The following is a 21,147-nucleotide window of genomic DNA, read 5'->3' on the forward strand; positions in this document are numbered from 1 at the left end:
ACCCGGACCCGGGGCCCAGCCTCACCCTGACCCAGTTCCCAGCCTCACCCGGACCCAGGGGCACGCGGCTTCACCCGGATCCGGGACCCAGCGGAGTTTCGTCTTCTTGATCCCAATTCCTGTTGGTCAATTCCCTCTCAGCAATTCCTTCGGCCATTTTCTCAGAGTTCCAGGGCAGCCACCGCAGAACTCGTTGGGCGGCGGGCTCGGCAAAGCTCCGGTGTGCCCGGTGCGCGGCGGCGGGCTGGTCCGGGGTGGCTGCGTCGGCCCTTGGGTCTGCAGCGGTGGCCGGTCGCCGAGCGTGCGCACCTGGCCGCTTCCGGGGCGTTGAGATTCTTGAAGGACTCGGAGGTCAGCAAGCGCGTAGTCTCCCGCCCCATGTCTCCCAGGGGCTCGTCTGTCCGTGCTCGGCAGCGAGTGAAGCCTTCCCCTCAGCCGGAGACCGCTGGGGGAACTGCGCCGAGCACGTTCCAGGCCGCCATTGTGTCGCCTGAGCCGTAGTTTTTAAAGTGTGGTCTTTGGGTCACCGGCATCAGCTTCATCCCGCGTACCCCTCTCTTTTATTCTAGTTGTATAGCATCCGCTCAGTTAGCCCTCCGGTGGTTCTGGATGGTGTCCGCTCCGCTCTCCCGTTGTAGTCTCAAAACCGTTGTGGTAGGCAGCAATCAGGCTTCTGCCCTATGCCTCCATCTTGGTCCTTGTTTGTATAGTTAAGTCTTGATTGTTGTTGGTGTCACTGGGAGGAATTGTCCTCCAGGCCTATTGGCCGTGCGGACCCTCTGTGTCTATAAAGGAAGAGTTGCTGTGCGGGAGACACGCCTATGTGCCGGGTCTTGGTGCAGCAAGGCTTCGGCGCTCACTGCGTCTGCCTCTTGAATGTGTCCCTTATGGGAGTGGTCAAAATCTGATGTCATCTCACACCGACCACTAGATGCCTTCGTTTCTGGGTCTCCAATGGAGTGTAGGTCAGCTATTGCCTGTGGCCCCTCAGCAGGAATTACAGCATCCCTTATATTCGTGACCTGTTTCGGTGTCTTCCCCTTTTGGCTGCCTCCCTATCGCTCAGCTTCCCCAATCTCCCTAGGTGGTCGCTCTTGATACCCCCCTTTGTGGGCTGAGTGCAAAGTCTTGGTGTTGTTAAGCCTTGATTGCTGTTGGTACACTGGGAGGATGTGACCTCCAGTCCAATTGGCTGTGAGGATCAGCTGTGTCTATGCCGGGAGACAGCCCCATTCAACTAGACTTGCAAAATTGTAAAAGCCTCTGTGTTCAGCTTGGATGGGGCGGAGTTACAGGGCGGAGCCTACCGCCTTGGCTTCCCGTCAGCCCCGCCCTATGAGGTTCCTGTGTCTCAGTGTCCCTCTGTACTCCCAGCAAACACCTCTGAGAGAAAAGCGCCCTGGAGTTTCGCGCGCTGCCAAACAGTCTAGTTTCTCCCCCAATGAATCTGGATTCCCAGATTCTCTCCCGGAACTGGGTTTCCGTGTAGTCAGAATTGGGGCTCACCTCAGTCTGGCGCTTTTGTCTCCTTCCCTCCAGGGCGACTCAGCGGCACAGTCAACAGCCCATCCTCCGCGCACAATCCTGTGTGCGCCTCCGGTGCTCTGCTCTTCGCCGCCTCTCTGCATCTCTGCCTTACAGCCCAGCTTTCCCCAGTATGAGCATGGCTTCCCCGGGTCTTTCCCGGAACTGGGGTTCAGTGCAGTTGGAACTGGGGGTTCAGCACAGTCCGGAGCTTTTGTCTCCTTCCCGCTAGGGCAATCCAGCGGCACAGGCAACAGTCCCTCCTCTGCGCACATTCCCGTGCGCGGCTCCGGCGCAGCTCCTCTGTGTCTCTGTCCCACAGCCCAGACTCCCCCAGCATGAGCCCGGCTTCCCAGGGTTTCGCCGGGCACTGGGGTTCAGTGCAGTCGGAGCTGGGGTTCAGCACAATCTGGCGCTTTTATCTCCTTCCCGCCAGAGAACGCCAGCCAGGCGGCCAGCCGCCCCTTCCTCTCCGGCTCCGGCTTCCCCGCACGCGCGCGGGCTCGTGTCTCCGCCCGTGTCTCCATACCTCAAGCTTTTACGGCTTCTCTGATTTTCCTTGTGGTTTTCTTTTTCCTTCTAATTGTGCGCATTTCAGTCAGCCAGCTTTCCTGTGGTTCTGGATGATGTCCGTTTTGACTTTTAGTTGTGTTTTTGATATTGTTGTGCCCGGCTGCAGGTTAGGTGTTTAACCTATGCCGCCATCTTGGTTTCTCTGTAACAATACTTTTGATAGGTATAGTACCACTTAAAAACAAACAAACAAACAAACAAAAACAACAATCCTGGCTGTATAATTATTCCATTTGAGGACCTACTAATACAATTTAGCTTACTGCTCCCAGATAGCTCCCTAAGCACCAATCTGGAAAGCAAGTCTTCTCACATGTCATACACCACACATTGCCATATATTTAAATAACCCCCTAATCTATGGCACATACTGATGAATCACTGAGAGGCATCAATCTCCAAGGCATGAGATGACTGTGTTTGGAGTTTGTTTTCAGTTCTAGGATTGGGATGAATGAAAAAGAGGCAAAAGAAAGGTGGATTTTGGGCATGTCTGTATGACTTCTACGTATGGACACTCCCAAAGATGAGTCTACTCTGGCATATCAATATTTAACTTGGGAGGCAGGGGAACATATTTTCTAGGACTTTGAGTTATAACTATCCTGGACTTCTTCCCAAACAATGGAGCAATTTTAGGAGCATCTGGAACTGATATTTCTTCAGCATCTTCACTATCTTCATGATGTAGATCATATTCTCTTAAAAACGGGAAAACTTCAAGCAGAAACTGGCAAATCTCTGTGAACACCAAATCACTAATGGTCACCCCCCTTTTGCCTAAATGGAGTGCCATGAAAGCTATTAAAGAAAGCCAAAGGGGATGGATATTGCGTTAGAGGAGAATGCATTGTGGCCATCACATCTACCAACCAGCCAGAACCTCAAAAGTGAGCAGGGGAACCACAATGGTGATCCACCGGATAGCCATGGTCACGTGGTTTTTTGCTTTAGGACAACCACATCCAGGAACCGAAGGAACAAGAGGGACCGGATGATGTAATAGAGGACGACCAGGCAGAGGAACCACGTGAGGACCCAGAGGGGCATGAACACTACCACCCATTGTCCAGCCTTAGGGTGGTGGAGATGAACTGCAGGGTGTTGGTGGAGCACAGAACCTTCAGCTCCAGTGGCCTGTCTGTGGAAAGCCCCATTCGCTGGCAGCTAGGGCCCGGGGGAGAGGAAGAAGAGTGGCATGAAGACCCGCAGCCAGAACATGAAGATCAGGACGTCATACATGAGCAGCAGCAGGTGGATGCCCACTGCGATCAACATGGCTTTGGGCCCTAACGCTTTCCCACACTCACGAAGGCGCCTGTGATGACAGGGAGGTTCCATGGCCATAGAGGGGTGAGGACTGCTCAGTAGCTCCACTGGATGAGACCCTCCAGGTGGAGGAGTAGTAGCAGGTGTAGACAAGGAACTTTCTGGGGTTGGAGTCCTGGAACAGGCCCCAGGGGTTCATGGCAAAGCCCCTGCTTGCCCACCCAGGCCTGCTGCTCAGCCTGCTCTGCAGGGGCGGAGTCTCCAATGCTGCACTTCCAGGCAGCTTTCCCTGCCGGCCTGCGTGGCCTCTGGGTGGGCAGCAGCTGTGGGGAGGAAGCCAGGCCCAGGTGGCCCAGGTTGCGACCAGACCAGTGGCACTGAGCATGCGGTTGGCCTTCACTCCATACATATTTCAAAGGCAATTACTGCTTGTGGTGCCCTCAGGGCTGGGGGCAGGGCGAGACCTCTGGTGGATGCTTCCTGATGGTGCTAGGAGCCTGGAGTTCACTCTTTACTGTGATTTAGAAATCACTTTTTTTTAAACTTGGAAAATAATTTCAATTTCTCTTGCCTCTAAAAATGGTTTTTAGGTGTCTTGTTCAAGTCATACTAGTATCCTAATATATAAAAAGCCAGGGGCCGTCATGATTGAAACAACTGAATGGACGACCAAACAGAGGCTGCATGGGGGCGACCAGGCCGGCAGGGTGGTTAGTGAGGGACGACCAAATGACTGAACAGCAGGCTACGTGGGGTGACCAGGCCGGGAGGGGGGTTAGTGAGGGACAACCAGATGACTGAACAAGCAGACTGCGTGGGGCAAACCATGCCAGCAGTGGGGGGGACAGTTGGGGGCAACCAGGTCAACAGGGGGGCAGTTGGGGGTGACCAGGCCAACGGGGGGGCAGTTGGGGGTGATCAGGCCAGCAGAGGGGGGCAGTGAGGGGCGATCAGGCTGGCAGGCAGAGGTGGTTAGGGGTGATCAGGCTGGCAGAGGGGGGCAGTTAGGGGCAATTAGGTAGGCAGGCAGGTGAGCAGTTAGGAGTCAGTGGTCCTGGATTGTGAGAGGGATGTCCCGGATTGGAGAGGGTGCAGACTGGGCTGAGGGGACACCCCCCTCCGGGCACAAATTTCATGCACTGGGCCTCTAGTACCAGTATATGGTAGCTCTGGGCAGGGCATGATTGGAGTGTGGAGCTATTTCTACTACACCACGATTCCACATCTTCTGGTGCTAGGTTCCCTTCAGCTGCAAACCCCAGGCCTACTATCTCCAGGTCACATGCTCATCCTATTTGCCTCCTCAGTGAACTCAGTTCCACAAAAGAAATTCTAACAATGTTCAGAGCCCTGGCAATCTCATAAAATAAGCATAGAACCTTGCATTTCTGAGCATCTGACTGGTGGGGGGGAGGTACAGCTCTTGTTCAGATTTGTGAATACTGGAATATTAGCTTAGAGCAGGAGTAGGCAAACCTTTTTTATAAGGACCAGATAGTGAATGTTTTAGGCTTTGCAGGCCATGTGGTCTTTGAGTCATGCAGTCAACTACCATTTTAGGGAGAAAGCAGCCATAATCATACATAAAAATATGAGCATGGCCTGGCTGGTGTTGCTCAATGGTTGAGCATCTACCCATGAACCAGGAGTCACGGTTTGATTCCTGGTCAGTGTACATGTCCGGGTTTTGGGTTTGTTCCCCAGTGTGGGGTGTGCAGGAGGCAGCCAATCAATGATTCTCATCATTGATGTTTCTATCCCTCTATTCCTCTCCCTCCCTTTCTCTGAAATCCATTTTTAAAAACCTATTTGACTTAAAGTTTAAAAGAAAATGATCATGGCTGTGCTCCAATTAAACTATTCATGGACACTGAAATAAAAATTTCATATAAATTTCCAACAATCTATTAGTATTTGAATATCACAAATTTCTCTCTCTCTCTCTCTCTCTCTCTCTCTCTCTCTCTCTCTCTCTCTCTCTCTCTCTCTCTTTCCTCTCCCCCATTAAAAGTAAAAGGTAAAAATCATTGTTATCTCGTGGACTGAAGAAATAGGTGAAGGGCCCTGTTTGTCCTGTGGGCCATAGCTTTCTGACCACTGGTTTGGGTTTTTATTTTTATTTTATTTTATTTTTTATTTTTAAATATATTTTATTAGTTTTTTACAGAGAGGGAGGGAGAGGGATAGAGAGCCAGAAACATTGATGAGAGAGAAACATCAATCAGCTGCCTCCTGCACACCCCCCACCGGGGATGTGCCCGCAACCAAGGTACATGCCCTTGACTGGAATCGAACCCGGGACCCCTGAGTCCGCAGGCCGACGCTCTATCCACTGAGCCAAACCGGCCAGGGCTGGTTTGGGTTTTTAAACTTGCCTGTATGTCATTTGCTTCTCTAAATGTTTGAATGTGTAGCTATAACAATGTTTTATGGCTTCTTGCTGATATATCTTGTATCTAGAGTCTTAGAGCTGTACTTAGGTTTGAAGTAGTCACTTACATGAGTCAGACTTTGCCTCTGATAAGGCATTAACCAGAGGCTGTATTTGGAAGGTCTTTGATTGAATAGATTATCTGAATAAGATTTCATGTTCATTGAATGTGCTACAGGTTTCCCAATCAAATCAATTAGGAAAACATTATCATATCCCTTGGAGATCCATTGTTTCTGTTAGCATATTAAACATTTGAATATGCATCTATTTTTGTAGTGATGGCCATAAACATCCCTTAGAACTCACCTTGAGAAATGGTAACGTTTGAACAAAGCTACAATCACATATTTAGGGAATTCTTTGCTTTCTTTTCTGTTCAGACCAGAGGCCAGATACACAAATACACGGACAGAGTCTCTTTGTCTACTCTGTTGTACAGTGTTTGTCTGTGTTTTTTTTTAATACAAGAAAGAATAACATAGATGCACCTTGTAAAAACATAACAGCATTACAGGATTAATCATTTTGTCAACATGTTTGAAAGCTGACTTTGAAAATACTTTCAGAACTTTTAAGTCTTTAGAAAACATCCTAATGAACATACTGTTAATCTGTTAGTATAGCATACCAAGTTTCAATGTAAAAGAAACAAACCATGTGGAGTGTCCAATTGAAAAGTCAGAGTATTCTTAAAGTTGTACTATGTGAAACTATAGACTTGTGTACATGCTCATGCATATATGTTGGTAGAGTTGTCATCACTCATTTGGGAGGTTGATCTGTTGATAGGAAGTAGAGGGTTTTCTGAGGGCAATTAAAATATGCCAGGGTAATATATATATTTTTTGCAAATTTCTTATTGCCTATTAACAATGGAATTTTTTACATGTTTTTATTGATTTCAGAGAGGAAGGGAGAGGGAGAGGGAGGTAGAAATATCAATGACGCCAGGGATCGAGCCCACAACCCGGGCATGTGCCCTGACTGGGAATGGAGCCATGACCTTCTAGTTCATAGGTTGACCCTCAACCACTGAGCCATACCAGCTGGGCAACAATGGAATTTTAAAAGGCCATCTCAAATCATATTCTTTCCAGACTGTGGTCTTCACAAACAAGCCCTCACAGATCCTGGTCCTGTTCTCCAAGTTGGTTTGTTCCATGTCTAGAGTGTGCTTGACAAGTTACTTCAAGTCTGATACCATTGCAAGGTTGTCGGACTGAGATATATATTTTTTAACTTTGAAGGTTCCAAGGTACATGGTGGGATATTCTATTTTTCTTCTATTAGCGTTTCTTACACTTTTATATTTAATACAATTTAAAAGTACAATAAGTAGAATTTTTTTAAACCTTAAATAAATTATATCATAATACAATCCTTAGCCCTTCACATATAGATGTGGCCTTAAGAGACATTTTAGTATTCTTAAAAACAAAGTGAGGCCCCCCCCTATTTCCTTATCATGCAAAATTCCAATGTTATAAATGTTATGTGTGCTTTAAAATTTGTTTTTAATGTTAAGAGTAACATTAAAATCTTAATATTCTGTTTTCACTTAAACCTCTTAAAACAATGCATGTTCATTAGCACAAAGGTTAAGTGTTCAGGCCAGAACTCTGAGCCACTTGAATTTTCTTTTCCTTCCCCAATAATTTGCTAGTGGCTTGCACTGTTCTTTGTTCTCTGTGGCATTCCTGGGCCCAGCAGCCTGAACTGGCCCCTGAACTGGTAGTGCCTGGGAGCCCCCAGAGGAATCCAGCTTCTCCAGTAGTCTCCTTCCTTCTCCTTCAGTCTCTCCAACAATAGATATATTATTTTCAATTTTAATTTAGAAGGCAGTCTAATAGAATACACTGTTTTATATTTTCCCAAGGACTTTGGGCAAACCACTTAAATGATGTTTTTGAATGCTTAAATGGAGAGATTTGATTATAGCCATACTAGTGAGCTGGTGCACAAAATTCGTGCACATTAAAAGGGAATTAATTAGAGGAAATATTTCAATATTGCTATTTGCCCTTTATAATAGAAGTGTCAGAGATCAAACAAAATTAGTAAAATGTATATGAAAAATCTTCCTCCTGTCAGAGTCTGGGGTGCGTCACGGGAACCAGAGTCAAGTCCCTGCCCACCCACGTGTGCTTCAAAATCGCACAAGATCCAGACCTGGCCAGACCCACCCTCATTGGGCTAGATCCAGACCCTGCCGGCCCCACCCCTGTCAAGCCCCGCTGGGGCAGGGGGTGTGGCCTGAGGTCCCCTGTCAAGCCCCACCAGGCAAGGGGTGCAGCCTCAGATCCCCTGCCCCAGCCCAGTGCCACGCAGACTCAGGTCCCTGCTGATTGCTTGTTAAGGCTTGTTAAGAGAACTTGGCCTCTGCTGTGGGTGCAGCCATCTTGTGTTACGGGATCCCTGGCTCTACTGTGGGTGCAGCTATCTTGTGTTACAGAATCCCTGCCTCTGCTGTGGGCACAGCCATCTTGTTATGGTGTGATGGTCAATTTGCATATTCCCTCTTTATTAGATAGGATACCAGCTATCCCAAAGAAATATATACACACTTTAACAGCTGGTAGCTCAATTTTGAAATTGCAATGTATTTTAATAAAATTGCCTTTATAATTATTCAGTGTATATATACATTTTTTGGGACATCCTATATATTATAATGATAAATGGTATGCTAAGTTTTTACCTTTAATTGAAACTCTTTTTTTCTTTTTGAAAAGATAATTGTAACAGTCTTCCTGGGACTGGTTATAGGTGCCATTTTCTATGATCTGAAACATAACCCTGCTGGAATCCAGAACAGGTAAGTAATTTTGGATCTTGACTTTGAGAAAGCACTGTTTCTTTATTTAAGATTATGAATATTTATTAAAAATTTGAATTTAAGACTAGTACAGGACAAACTGAGGAGTAGGATAAGTCAGTGAAGTGCAGGCAGAATGGAAGAATTAATTTTCATATATATATGCTAGAGGCATGTTGCACGATATTTGTGCAAGAATATGCCTTCCTTCCCCTGGCTTCGCTCCCAGCTGCCCAGGAGCCTGCAAGTCCTCACTCCCAGCCAGAGCACTGCTCCTGTAGCTCCCTCTGCCCCCTTCCCCCTCATAGCAGGCATCCTGCCCCTCCCGGCTGCTCCGTGCCTGCACATGCAAATTAACCTGCCATCTTTGTTGGGTTAATTTGCATACTCATTCCTGATTGGCTGTGGGCGTAGCAGAGGTACAGTCAATTTACATGTTTGTCTATTATTAGGTAAAATATATACTGTAAAAAATATAGAACATAAAATTTACCCTCCTATTCAGTTTTAACTGTGCGGTTCAGTGGCATTAATTACAATCACATTGTTGTGCAGTCACCACCAACATAAACTCCAGAATGTTTTTCATATTTCCAAACTGAATCTCTGTACTCATTGAACAATAACTCCATACTCGCCCTTTTTCCCAGCCCCTGGAAACCACCATTATACTTTCTGTCTCTGAATTTGACTACTGTAGGTACCTCATATAAGTGTATCATACAGTATTTGTCCTTTGTGACTGGCTTATTTTCCTAAGCATAATATCTTCAAGGCTATCCATATTGTAGCATTTCTTCCTTTTAAAGGCTGAATAATATTCCATTGTATGGAAGCCCCATGCTTTGTTTACCCATTTATTTGTTCATGGACACTTGGGTTGCTTCCACGTTTCGGCTCTTATGAGTAATACTGCTATGCACATGGGTGTACACATAAATGTGTTTGAGTCTCTAAGTTCTTTTGGATATAAACTCAGAAATGGAGTTACTGGATCATTTGGTAATCCTATTAATTTTTTTTGAGAAACTTCCTGTTTTCCTACAGCAGCTGCACCATTTTGCATTTCTACCAGCACCGCACAATGCTGTGCAGTTTCTCCCCAACACGGGCAGCACTTACTGTTTTTCTTTATAATAGCCACCCTAATGGGTGTGAGTTGGTATCTCTTTGTGGTTTTGATTTGTATTTCCCTAGTGATTAATGATGCTGAGCATCTCTTCATGTAGTTATTGGCCTTTTGTATGTTTTCTTTGGAGAAATGTCTACTCAAGTTCTTTGCCAGTTTTTTAAATTGTATTTTTTAAATTGTTGAGCTGTAAGAGTTCTTTTTTAAAAAAAAAAAAAAGAAAGAAAGTATTTTTATTTATTTCAGAGAGGAAGGGACAGGGAGAGCGAAATAGAAACATCAATGATGAGAGAGAATCGTTGATCGGCTGCCTTCTACACGCCCCCTATTGGGGATCAAGCCCAAAAACAAGGCACGTGCCCTTGACTGGAATCAAACCCAGAACCCTTCAGTCGAGAGGTCAAAGTTCTATTCATTAAGCCAAACTGGCTAGGGCAGTAAGAGTTCTTTATATATTCTGGATATTAACCCCTTACCAGATACAAATTTACAGATATTTTTTTGTCATTCTGTGGGTTGTCTTTTCACTCTGTTAAAAGTGTTCTTTGATACACATAGTTGAGTTTATCTATTTTTTTTCTTTTGTTGCCTGTGAGTTAATTATCTTTCTCTGTGTGTGTTTTCTTTTTTATTTGTTTGGTGTAGAGAGGTTTTTTTCTAACTGTAACATGGAGTACTAGCTTGTAAAGAATTAGAATACATTAAATTCTTTAACAAGAAGTACTTACCAGGTAGTATTATAAAATAAATCCTTATAATTTAAAAGAAATTTCAATATCTTACCTACAAGTTTCAATTCCTTATGAACATTACTGTTCTGTTAGATGTAAGACAACAAATTGAGCTGAATGTTGCCATATCCTGTGTTTGGATATTAGCTAATACTTTGATATTAGGCCTTTTTGTGTCTAGAAAGTTGCATATCTGCTTATGTACTCACTATTTTAATTTCTTATCAATATTTACTTTATTTTTCTTTAAAAACTTTTCTTTTTTAAACATTTACTTTTAATATAGCTTGTTGCCTACGTTGTTTATTATTATTGTTACTAGATGCCTGGTGCATGAAATTCATGCAGGGTAGGGTTCCTAGGCCTGGCCAATGATCAGGGCTGCTCTGTGGGGTGACTGGTAGTGCGATCGGGGGGGCCCCACTGGCACCCACCTTGGCTGGCCTGGGGCCTGTGAACTGGGGGCAGCTCCTGCATTGAGCGTCTGCCCCCTGGTGTTCAGTGCACATCATAGTGACCGGTCATTTCACTGTTCGGTCAATTTGCATATTAGGCTTTTATTATATAGGATTCTTATTCTTGTTTGTGTTAAAAAATTCCTTTAAAAAAGAAACAATTCCTTTGTCTATGGACTCTTTGTGTTTAGGGTTGCACACTTGGGTTTACATTTTTTAAAAATGCTCTCTTAATTTTGTGTCATTTAAATAATGCAACACTTCATCTCTTTTAGTATCCATTCACATTTTCAATGTTAATAAATTATTTGGTTGTGCTAGGAAGTGCAACACTGTTTTGAAGATGCTGGCATATTTTCATAAAATTTATAGTTCTATCAAAGTGCAGATGAAATGAATACTTTCCTTTTTGAACCTTAATTATTTTACTGAGAGAGAAGCATTGATAGTCTTCCTTTTTCATACATGTACAAATTAATTTTTCCTTTAGAAGCATGATTTGCTTTCATTTTGAGCACATTGAAAACCATGTTGATAGTGGGTTATCCAGAATAATATGAAAATTTTCCTGATGATTGTGTGGTGTATAATGAGGTATTGCTAGAGGTTTCCCTCCACTCTTTCATTTTGACTCCTCATTCTTAGCTGCTTCTTTACTCAACTTTGACAAAGTAGTTAATGGAGGTTTTAACCTTTGTAGGCTTTCTTTATTTGGCTATTTCTCTGTTCATACTTGTATTTTTGTTAGCTAAAATGAGTGGTGGTAGCATTTTTATGACCTAGGTCATCATCACCTTGGCTGCCATAACAAAAAACCACAGACGGGATGGGTTAAACAACAGAAATGTATTTCTTACAATTCTGGAGAGTAGGATGCCAATATGTTTGGGTTCTGATGAAGACGCTCTTCTGGCTTGCTGCCTTCCTGCTGCGTCCTTGCATGGCACAGAGAGAGCTCTAAAAATCTCCCTTTTTTCTAAGGGCACTAATGTTGTCATGAGGGACATACCCTCATGACCTCATCTAAACTTACTCACCTTCCAAAGATGCCACCTCTAAATATCACATTGAGGGGTAGGGTTCAACACAGGGAGGGCACAATTCCGTCCATGCCAACCCAGGGCTATGCATTTCAAACTGTGCTCTATGTGGTCCCGGGGGCACCACTGTGGAGACACTGGGATGGGGAGAGACCTGAGGGGACTCGCTCTTCCCCTCCCTCACTGTTTTAACCTGAGCAGTTGTTTAACATTTATCATGTGAGGAAACAGTTCAGCAGGCAGGAATGCTCTAAGGACGCGTAGTTGACGCAGTGCTTCTTCCCCTTCTCTCGCCGCAGAGCTGGGGTGCTCTTCTTCCTGACCACCAACCAGTGTTTCAGCAGCATATCCTCCGTGGAGCTCTTCGTGGTGGAGAAAAAGATCTTCATGTGAGTGTGTCTGTTCCGGGAAGGGCACTGTCCAGTGTCAGGGCTGGTGGTCAAACTGGTCACGTCCAGAAGTTGGCCACGGATTGGTCCCTGGGGATTACCAGTGTTCATTGAGAAAAAGAAGCCTGGGGCTGGGAGAGAAATCATGAGTATGTGGGGCCTGAGACCAAGGGAAAAGGGAGTTTAAAGACTAGGGCAGAGCCACAAAGACAACGGTACAGAGAATGCAAGCAATGGAGGCTGAAAAGGATCATTTGTTTTAGCAAATAAGAAGTCACGAGGACCTTCACACAATAAGTCTGAGGGGCTTGGTAGAGAGAAAGTACTGGGATGAATTGTAAATTGAAGAGGGGTCCCTGCACAGAGCTCTTAGAAACCATGTCTCAGGGGGAGGCGTGCCCCTGAGATGGTGCCTGATGCTGACTGGGTGAAGGTGGTGGGTTAACCTGGAGGATGTGAGAAGCTGTAGTTGTTAGACCCCTGCTGGCAGCAGAAATCAGGACAGCAAATGGTTTCATCTGGCCTGTGCCTTCTTAAACTAAAGTGGGATGCATGGTGTGCATTTTTGTTTTTAGACATGAATATATCAGTGGATACTACAGAGTGTCATCTTATTTCTTTGGGAAACTCCTATCTGATTTACTGCCGATGAGGATGATACCAAGTATCATATTTACTTGTACAATATACTTCTTGTTAGGTAAGCAATAAGACAGAAACTATGAATCTATAGTCTTGGATGTGAGAAGAAGTTAATTTTTTTTTGCAAGCATGTTTTTGTTCCCCAAAACTATAAACCACGCCATGATATAAGGAAGCACCTATCTATTTTGTACCCTCTGAAGTAACTTTTTTCTGAGGACATATCAAGACTTTTCCTAAACTAACTTGAACACCTATTTATAAAACAATATTTTACTCAGTGATGGTATGTGTCATATACAGAAATGGAAATAATTCATAAAATATTTGAGACTGTGCTGGAGGAGCTGGAGCTGGGGTAATATATATATGTACATATATATATATATATGTGTGTGTGTATGTATATATATGTGTGTGTGTATACACACACACACTAATAAAAGAGAAACATGTAAATTGACCATCACTCCGCTACACCCACTAGCCAATCAGGAGCAAATATGCAAATTAACCCAATGAAGATGGCGGTGGCCACAGAGCTGGAGCAAGCAGGAGGCTTGGGTTGCCCCTGGTGATGGAGGAAGCCAAGCTTCCCGCCCGTCCTGGCTGGACCTGGCCTCCACTCAAGGCTACAAAGTTTTAGTTATAGAAGATAAATAAATCCCAGATACATGCTTCCAGCTGGCCCTAGCCTCTGCTCAAGGAGGTGCTGAAAAAAAAAAATGGGGGCTGGGAGCTTGGGGTACCAGGGGGTGTGGCCAGCCTGAAAAGAGCCCTCAACCCCTCACCCAGGCTGGCCAGGCCCCCAGTGTGGACCCCCACCCTGAAAGAGCTGTGGCCAGCCTGAAAACAGCCATCAGCCCCTCACCCAGGCTGGCCATACCCCCATGGCCCAATCTCTGTAAACGGGCAGTTGAACATCCCTCAAGAGGTTCCAGATTGGAGAGGGTGCAGGCTGGGCTGAGGGACACCTCCCTCCCCCACCCCCCTGCACGATTTCATGCACCAGGCCTCTAGTATATCTATATATCTATATCTATATCTATATCTATATCTATATCTATATCTATATCTATATCTATATGGTGAAAGAATGAGACTTGGGGGTGTATTGCTTTAACAAAAATACTTTTTTAATAGATATAGACAGATTCACTTGTGCATTGTGTTTAGGCTTCTCCCAGGCTTGGAATTTCCATATATTTCACTGTATACACACACGCACATTAGAAATGTATGTATTTTTTACAAAACACTAAAGGAAAAGATCCACTGAAAGAGTTTAAACTTTCATTTTACAAATAGGGGTGTGTCTTAAACAGTTAGGCAGAGAACCTGGATCCTCAGCTCCTGACTAGTGTTCTTATGGCTGCTCCAATACCGTCAGAGTGTATGACCCGTAATAGTGTCCCATTACAAAACTATGCAGTAGTTTTGTGAAACTTCATTTAACCCCATCCTCAATCCCAAGCGCTGTGGTATTTGTCTCAGAGACCTGGGTTCTGGCAGCACTCCCTCAGAGAGTGACACTCCTGGGAGGTCATGGGGTCCTGATCTCCCAGTTTCTCCACTGTCACTGTTACAGCAAACGGTGAGGAATGTGGTGATGTCTGGGAGGAAAGTATGTGCTGCTGACAACTTTCCTTCTTAGGAGAAGGCAGTAGGATTCTGGCCAGGTGTGTAGCCTCCAGCCCTCCACCTCAGGCACTCAGAAATGGGTAATAATTCTACAACAGGGAGATTAGGAGTTACATGAAAATGTGCTTATGCAGTAGTATTAAAAAGAAAACCGTATGATGTTTTTATACAGTTATATTTGAGGGGGGCAATGAAATTGATGGTTCGATAGAGGATGAATTTTTTAAAATCTGATATTCGTTTCTCTAAATATTTACACAATAAACAATCCCAAACACACAGGGACCTAGGCGGCTGGATTAACCTCCTCTTTCCTTCCTAAGGATTGAAGCCGAAGGCGGAGGCCTTCTTCGTCATGATGTTTTCCCTTATCATGGTGGCTTATGCGGCCAGCTCTATGGCACTGGCCATAGCAGCAGGTCAGAGTGTGGTATCCATAGCAACCCTTCTCATGACCATCTCCTTTGTGTTTATGATGGTGAGTAGGAACTGTGCTTCTCTGAGAAGCAATTATTTCCCCCTCACATCCATTTCTTCTGCAAATTTACCTGTCTTAGAAAACTTGTTTTGGGGATTTTTGTCAATGGGCCTTTTAGCTTTAAGGAAGCCATATATTAAAATATAACATATTAGAGAATGTACCAGCTTTTCCACAATCTTTTTTTGTGTGCTCCTGTTCTAAGATAATTATTATAACTTTAGTTAGCATGTTGATACAAATGAGATTTTTAAAAAATGCTTCCTGGTGACATATAGTGAAACCTTAATGACTGGGAACTTCAAAACAGAAAAATTTTGATTGGAAGATTCCCTCATAGAAATGGCAGGTTCATTGCCTGACTTCTGTGCTGGTGTTAGAGAACTGCTGGCTTATTTCCCCAGCAACTGAAAGGGTTTATTTGGATCAAATACTTTCCAAGGGAAAAGCTAAGCTCCGTGAGAAATAGAACAGTGTGTGGCATGGATAGTCTATCTTGATTTCTTCTATATTTTGAAAAGGAACATTTTAAAAATAGCAAAATATCCCGAGTAAGCCTGTCTTAACAAAAATACAATTTTCTGAATTTAAAAAAAAAGTGAAATATTCCGAAGTCCACATAGCCCTACATTCCTGCCGTTCTGGGTTCCTGACATTCGTTTGTATCAATATATTTCTGATTACCTTTTTAAAATGGTGACTTAATCCTAATCTTACATGCCCCTTAATTTTGCATGCACATAGATGAATGAACAGGTGAAGGGAACCAGTTAGCACATTTACCCATAACATGTAAAGTAAATAGGAATGCTTAGCCTATTTACTTACTACAGGTCTTTTCTGCTAGCGTAGGAGTAGATGTCTTTAAAAGTTTATAAACAGCACACTCTTGCCATTGAAAACTACCAACCTAAACATTATTGAGAAAGTTATAAACCTTGGGTCAATTTTCTATAATGTCATCCAATAAATGAAATATCTTTCAATATATAAAAATGTTTTGTTTTAAGTATTAGATGCTATGGTTTATTAGTATTTAATGGTTTATATATAGAATTTTAAAGCCACATATAAAACTGTATTTTACTGAGAAATGTTATGTATTAAGCACTTTGTTGGATCAAGTTGAAGAATATGTATTTCCAGCAGCATCATGGTTCTCGTTATGCCCATCCCCCCATGGGAAGTGCCAATTAGAAGTTCTTCATGAACTTATGAAAAACTCTTCTTATGTAGCCATCTCTTGCTGGAGCAGTCCTTCCTGGGGTCTCCGTGGCAATACCGCGTTTTGGTAGCTTGAAGTGAAGGTATTGCTTCTGTTTTATGCTGCACTTCACATTACCCAGTACTAGTCCTAGGCTTTGGGTTATTTTAAGCATCCATTCTGAACTCCAAATTATTCCTACAGTCACTTGGAGATGGAATGCAAACCCTGGGAATCAGAGAGCTTACTGTGTTAGGGAAGTATAGAGGCCCACCAGGTGCTCAGGATACATTCTGGTGTGTCCATTGGTGGGAACATGGTGGTTGCATCATTACAGCAGTCAGGACCGTGGGCCTTCCGTGGTGTGCTGTTACAGAGAGAGTAAAAGCCTCCACAATTAAGGATCTTCCAGTTCAACGAAACATAGATACGTTGTCATTCCTTCATAACCACAAACAGCCTCAGCTAAGAGAGGAAATACACATGCAAGAGGGACATGGTAAGTCTTTAGAGTAGTGGAAGAAATTTCAAGAAAGCGTTGGCCTTAGCAGAAATGTCTCCAGGGCTGTAGGGGGTTAAAGCGGTAAGCTTTAGAATTCAGGACATCACTCCACCCGTGCTGATTGCTGGGATTTTCTCCTGTAGATGTTTTCCGGGCTGTTGGTCAACCTCACAACCGTTGTGCCTTGGCTCTCATGGCTTCAGTACCTGAGCATTCCTCGGTATGGCTACGCGGTAAGTTCTCTTCTGTCCCTGTGACTCGTCTATTGTTCCCACGCTGGGGACAAGCAGAATGAAGCCTGACCACCTCATGTCCCCAGACATGAGCTGTGGCGGTCTCCCGGGGATTTTCTTTTTAGACGCAGTGATGGAGCCTTTCCTGTTAAGCCTTGGGCCACCTTGATGATCACCTGGCTTTCCTCAGTCACCCTGGGGTGTGAGGGAGGGGAAGGGTGGGGTCTAACTCATAGTGAAGCAGGAAGACTGACTAAATGATGTAAGGAATGTTGTTGGTTTTCAGTTCAATAAGGAAATACATGAGAGGATGGGAGTCTAGAATACATGTTTTGTATTACGAGGGAAATTAGAAAAAAAAACAACAACCACATAATATTCATAGCCACTATTGGCTTTAAAACCTAATTAACTCTAAAGAAAACTGTCTGTATCTTAATATAATTGAATTTGTTATTACCAAGAATTATACCTGATTTTGATTTAAAAAACACACCAAGAACCATATAAAATATGTTACCATAAATTAACAACAGTCATTGAGTATCAAGTCATCATTTTTTAAATATATTTTTTATTGATTTTTTACAGAGAGGCAGGGAGAGGGATAGAAAGTTAGAAACATCGATGAGAGAGAAACATTGATCAGCTGCCTCCTGCATCCCTCCTACTGGGGATGTGCCCACAACCAAGATACATGCCCTTGACCGAAATCGAACCTGGGACCCTTCAGTCCGCAGGCTGATGCTCCATCCACTGAGCCAAACCAGTCAGGGCTCAATGCATAATTTTTGTTACAGTGTTTATGGGCTTACAACATTTCGGGGGAAAAGGAGGAATATGCACTAATATAGCCAGCCAGACGTCTCTGGCAGAATACTTTCTTTTCTTTATTAGAAGCCAAAAATCCCACCCCATCCCTCCTGAATACCAGGAGCAATCATTTTAGTTACTCTGGTGTGACAAAGACTGTGAATGTGAGGCTTAATTTGTTTTCAGAAATAACAATAAATATTAAACTAGGAGGATGATCTTGTGATAATTCTTTGGAAACTTTGAATTTAAAACTATTTTCCTCGCCCACTCCCTCTTGTGTTATAGGCTTTGCAGCATAATGAATTTTTGGGACTAAACTTCTGCCCGGGCCTCAATGTAACATCAAACAATACCTGTAACTTTGCAATGTAAGTGATGCATTTGGTTGCTGTGTGGTGTGATGGAGAAAGGCCCCTGGGCTGAGCTGGTATGGGTCCTTTCAGGGACACTGGCTTCTCTGGGACTAAGTTTTCTTATCTGTAAAGTGAGTTGCTGTCCACGAATGCATGAGAAAGTATGGTACGGCTCCTAGAATCGACTATGGTCAAAATTGTGTTTAAGTTGGAGAAATGTTTCTTATGGATGTTTTAAAAGATCCTGTTGCTGTTTTGCTTGTGGGTGTGAGATTTGATTTTCAGAACATTTGCTTTTGAGATGAGCTGTGTTGATATTTTAGCAAGGCCTTACAGGGTCGGCCCTGTCTGGATTGTGTAACCTATATGGGTCCATAACATTAAGGCTTCTAGTGAGCCCAGCCCATGGCTAGGAGTAAGAGCTGAAAGGGCATCAGACCTGGAAAAGGAGTGGACATTTTCCTGGCACGCTCTGGTCCTTGACTTCTCCTCCTGCATCTAGGAGACATCATAAACCCAGTCTGCACAGTTTTTGTGTTTGTTTTTTAAACTGACTTGGCATACAGCTGATGGAAGGACTGTACATCTTTCATTAAGCTGAGAAGAAAATACCATTTTTTTGATAATGTCAATAAAGCAGAAATACAGATTTTTAATAAAGTTAGAGGATGTTTTTGAAAGTGACGCTTTCCTCTTCGATTGTTGCTAAGGATTTGATTTCGATTAATTAATGGGAGAAGAAGAGGATACTGGTATTCTAAGTTTCATGATCATTCAAGTAGATCAGAAATAATTCTGAATGACAGCACAAATTGCTATTTTGAACAGTTGGCTCTTGAATAACACAGGTTAGAACTCTGTGGGTCCTGTTATACGGGTCTTTATTTTTAAGTAAATACCCGTGAATGTGTTTTCTCGTACTATTTCTTTGTTAACATTTTCTCTTTTCTAGCTTATGGTATGGTAAGAATATAGTATCTAATACATATAGCATACAAAACGTGTTAATCGACTGTTATGTCATCAGTAAGGCTTCCTCTGGTCAACAGTAAGCTATTGGTAGTTAAATTTGGGGGGATTCAAAAGTTATATGTAGATATTTGACTGTGAATGGGAGTCAGGACCCCTAACCCCCCGGGTTGTTCAGGGGTCAACTCTATTGCCAGGAAACCTGTAGGGAGGAAGAGAAAGTTTCTTTATCCTGCCCACCCCCTCTTTCGATCTGGGTGTGACATTTTTTGGAACTGCTCAATTCCAGGAGTCACACAGCAATGGTGCCAGACAAGAATGGTGGCTGTGCCAGTTATTTTTAGCACCAGGTGCTGATCTAACCCTTGGCAGGGCTCCTCCTTCCTGCTCTACTCCAGCTTCCACTGAGGCCTCACCTGATACCTGGGCCTGCGGTGATGTCCTGTAGCTGAGCGTCTGCCGGGCTCATCCCGGTCTCTGTCCCAGAGCTGATGGAGTGTGATTGTCAGGAAGCCCTTCCCCACCTCTTTCCCTAGTTTTGGGATTCTTAGCCTGCGTTCCTTTGTGTGGCTGATTTGTGGGTAATGCGCTCTATAAAGAGCCTTGATCATGTTTGTGAGGGCCCACGTGTCATCTGTTAAAGCGGAGGATTTCCCTTTCAGGAGCAAGTGAAAATTTACTTAAACATTTCTGCCTTTGAAAAGAGCAGCTTCCTAGATTGGGAGCCAAATGAATCTGGAGAGGACAGCAACTTGGTTCAAAGTGTGAGCCTGTGGACTTGGCCAAGTTCCTTAAACCTTGGTCTCTTCATCTTTTAAATGTGTATAATACCCACCCCATTGAGTTGTTTTAGGGGTTAACTAAACTGTTATATGCAGGTTGCTTATCATGGTAGCTAGCAGAGTTATAAGTACTCATTGACTGTTACCTGTTATATAGGAAGGGATAGTTATTTCAGACTTGGTAATCTATAGGCTTCTTTAAGGAACAGCCAATATATTGAGTAAAATTGGACAGAAGTAAGAATGCAGTCATATTCTTTTCTGTTGAATTTCAGATGTACTGGAGAAGAATTCTTGGTAAACCAGGGCATCGATCTCTCACCTTGGGGCCTGTGGAAGAATCACGTAGCCTTGGCATGCATGATCGTTATCTTCCTGACAATTGCCTACCTAAAATTGCTCTTTCTTAAAAAATATACTTAAATTCCTCTTTAGTTTACTTGATTTATCTACATACTACAAAGGGAGCACCCTAGCACTGGCTGGGTATCTCGGTTGTTTAGAATGTGGTCCGATATACCAAGGCTGTGGGTTCAGTCTAAGGTCAGGGCACATACAAGAAGCAATCAATGCATGCATAAATATGTGGGACAACAAACTGATGCTTTCTCAAATCAATCAATAAAAAAATAAAACAAAAAGGGAGCCTCTTGACTTAAGTATTCAATGTCGTATTTTGTTGTCTTCTTTTCATTTGCTATCATATTATTGTTCAGCCAGAATTTTTTTCAATAAAACCTTCATAGAAATCATAATAAACTGAATTATGAAAGAACCCAAGTCATAAACTAATGATATTATATATTGTTTATTAGTTCATCTGGTGAGACAGTAACCACATGGGAGAAATCTGGTTTAATGAATTGACCTAAAATAATTGAACTGTAGAGACTCGTGACAAGTCACTAATATCTGTTAGCGGTTTCCTCATCTTTGAACTGAAGGGGTATGCCAATTTCCCTCCAGCTTCAATATAATACGAGTCTATGATCTGCCATTATTTAACAAATAAGAAATAACAAATGTATTGATGCTGTAGCGGAAGTATGAAATCTAAACTATGTTGGAAAAACCCAGTGTTATTTATAGGATAAAAAAGCCATTATAAAGAGAAAAGCTTTGATAATCCTTGAAAGGTTAGTAGAACTTACTGAGGTTTCTCTGAGGT

General features: G+C 43.4%; 1 protein-coding gene and 1 pseudogene across 4 annotated transcripts in view; one reads left to right on the forward strand and one right to left on the reverse strand.

Annotated features, from left to right (window-relative positions):
• The window catches only part of LOC307098862 (broad substrate specificity ATP-binding cassette transporter ABCG2), a 59,999-nt gene extending 39,384 nt beyond the window's left edge, over positions 1 to 20,615 (forward strand). For all 3 annotated transcript variants that reach the window (XM_079769986.1, XM_079769987.1, XM_079769988.1), the window contains 7 exons: positions 8,533 to 8,615; positions 12,270 to 12,359; positions 12,935 to 13,059; positions 14,966 to 15,120; positions 16,970 to 17,059; positions 18,161 to 18,243; positions 20,255 to 20,615. In XM_079769986.1, coding sequence (XP_079626112.1) covers positions 8,533 to 8,615; positions 12,270 to 12,359; positions 12,935 to 13,059; positions 14,966 to 15,120; positions 16,970 to 17,059; positions 18,161 to 18,243; positions 20,255 to 20,402 — 774 coding nt within the window. In that variant the 3' untranslated portion in view covers positions 20,403 to 20,615. The remainder of the gene's footprint in view (positions 1 to 8,532; positions 8,616 to 12,269; positions 12,360 to 12,934; positions 13,060 to 14,965; positions 15,121 to 16,969; positions 17,060 to 18,160; positions 18,244 to 20,254) is intronic.
• LOC307102173 (transmembrane protein 185B-like) lies at positions 2,630 to 3,438 on the reverse strand (annotated as a pseudogene). The gene has a single exon. The product of its transcript is annotated as a transmembrane protein 185B-like (transcript).
• Positions 20,616 to 21,147: the final 532 nt, after the last annotated feature.

Source organism: Cnephaeus nilssonii (genome assembly GCF_951640355.1).
Source record: "Cnephaeus nilssonii genome assembly, chromosome: 1".
Lineage (NCBI taxonomy): Eukaryota > Metazoa > Chordata > Mammalia > Chiroptera > Vespertilionidae > Cnephaeus > Cnephaeus nilssonii.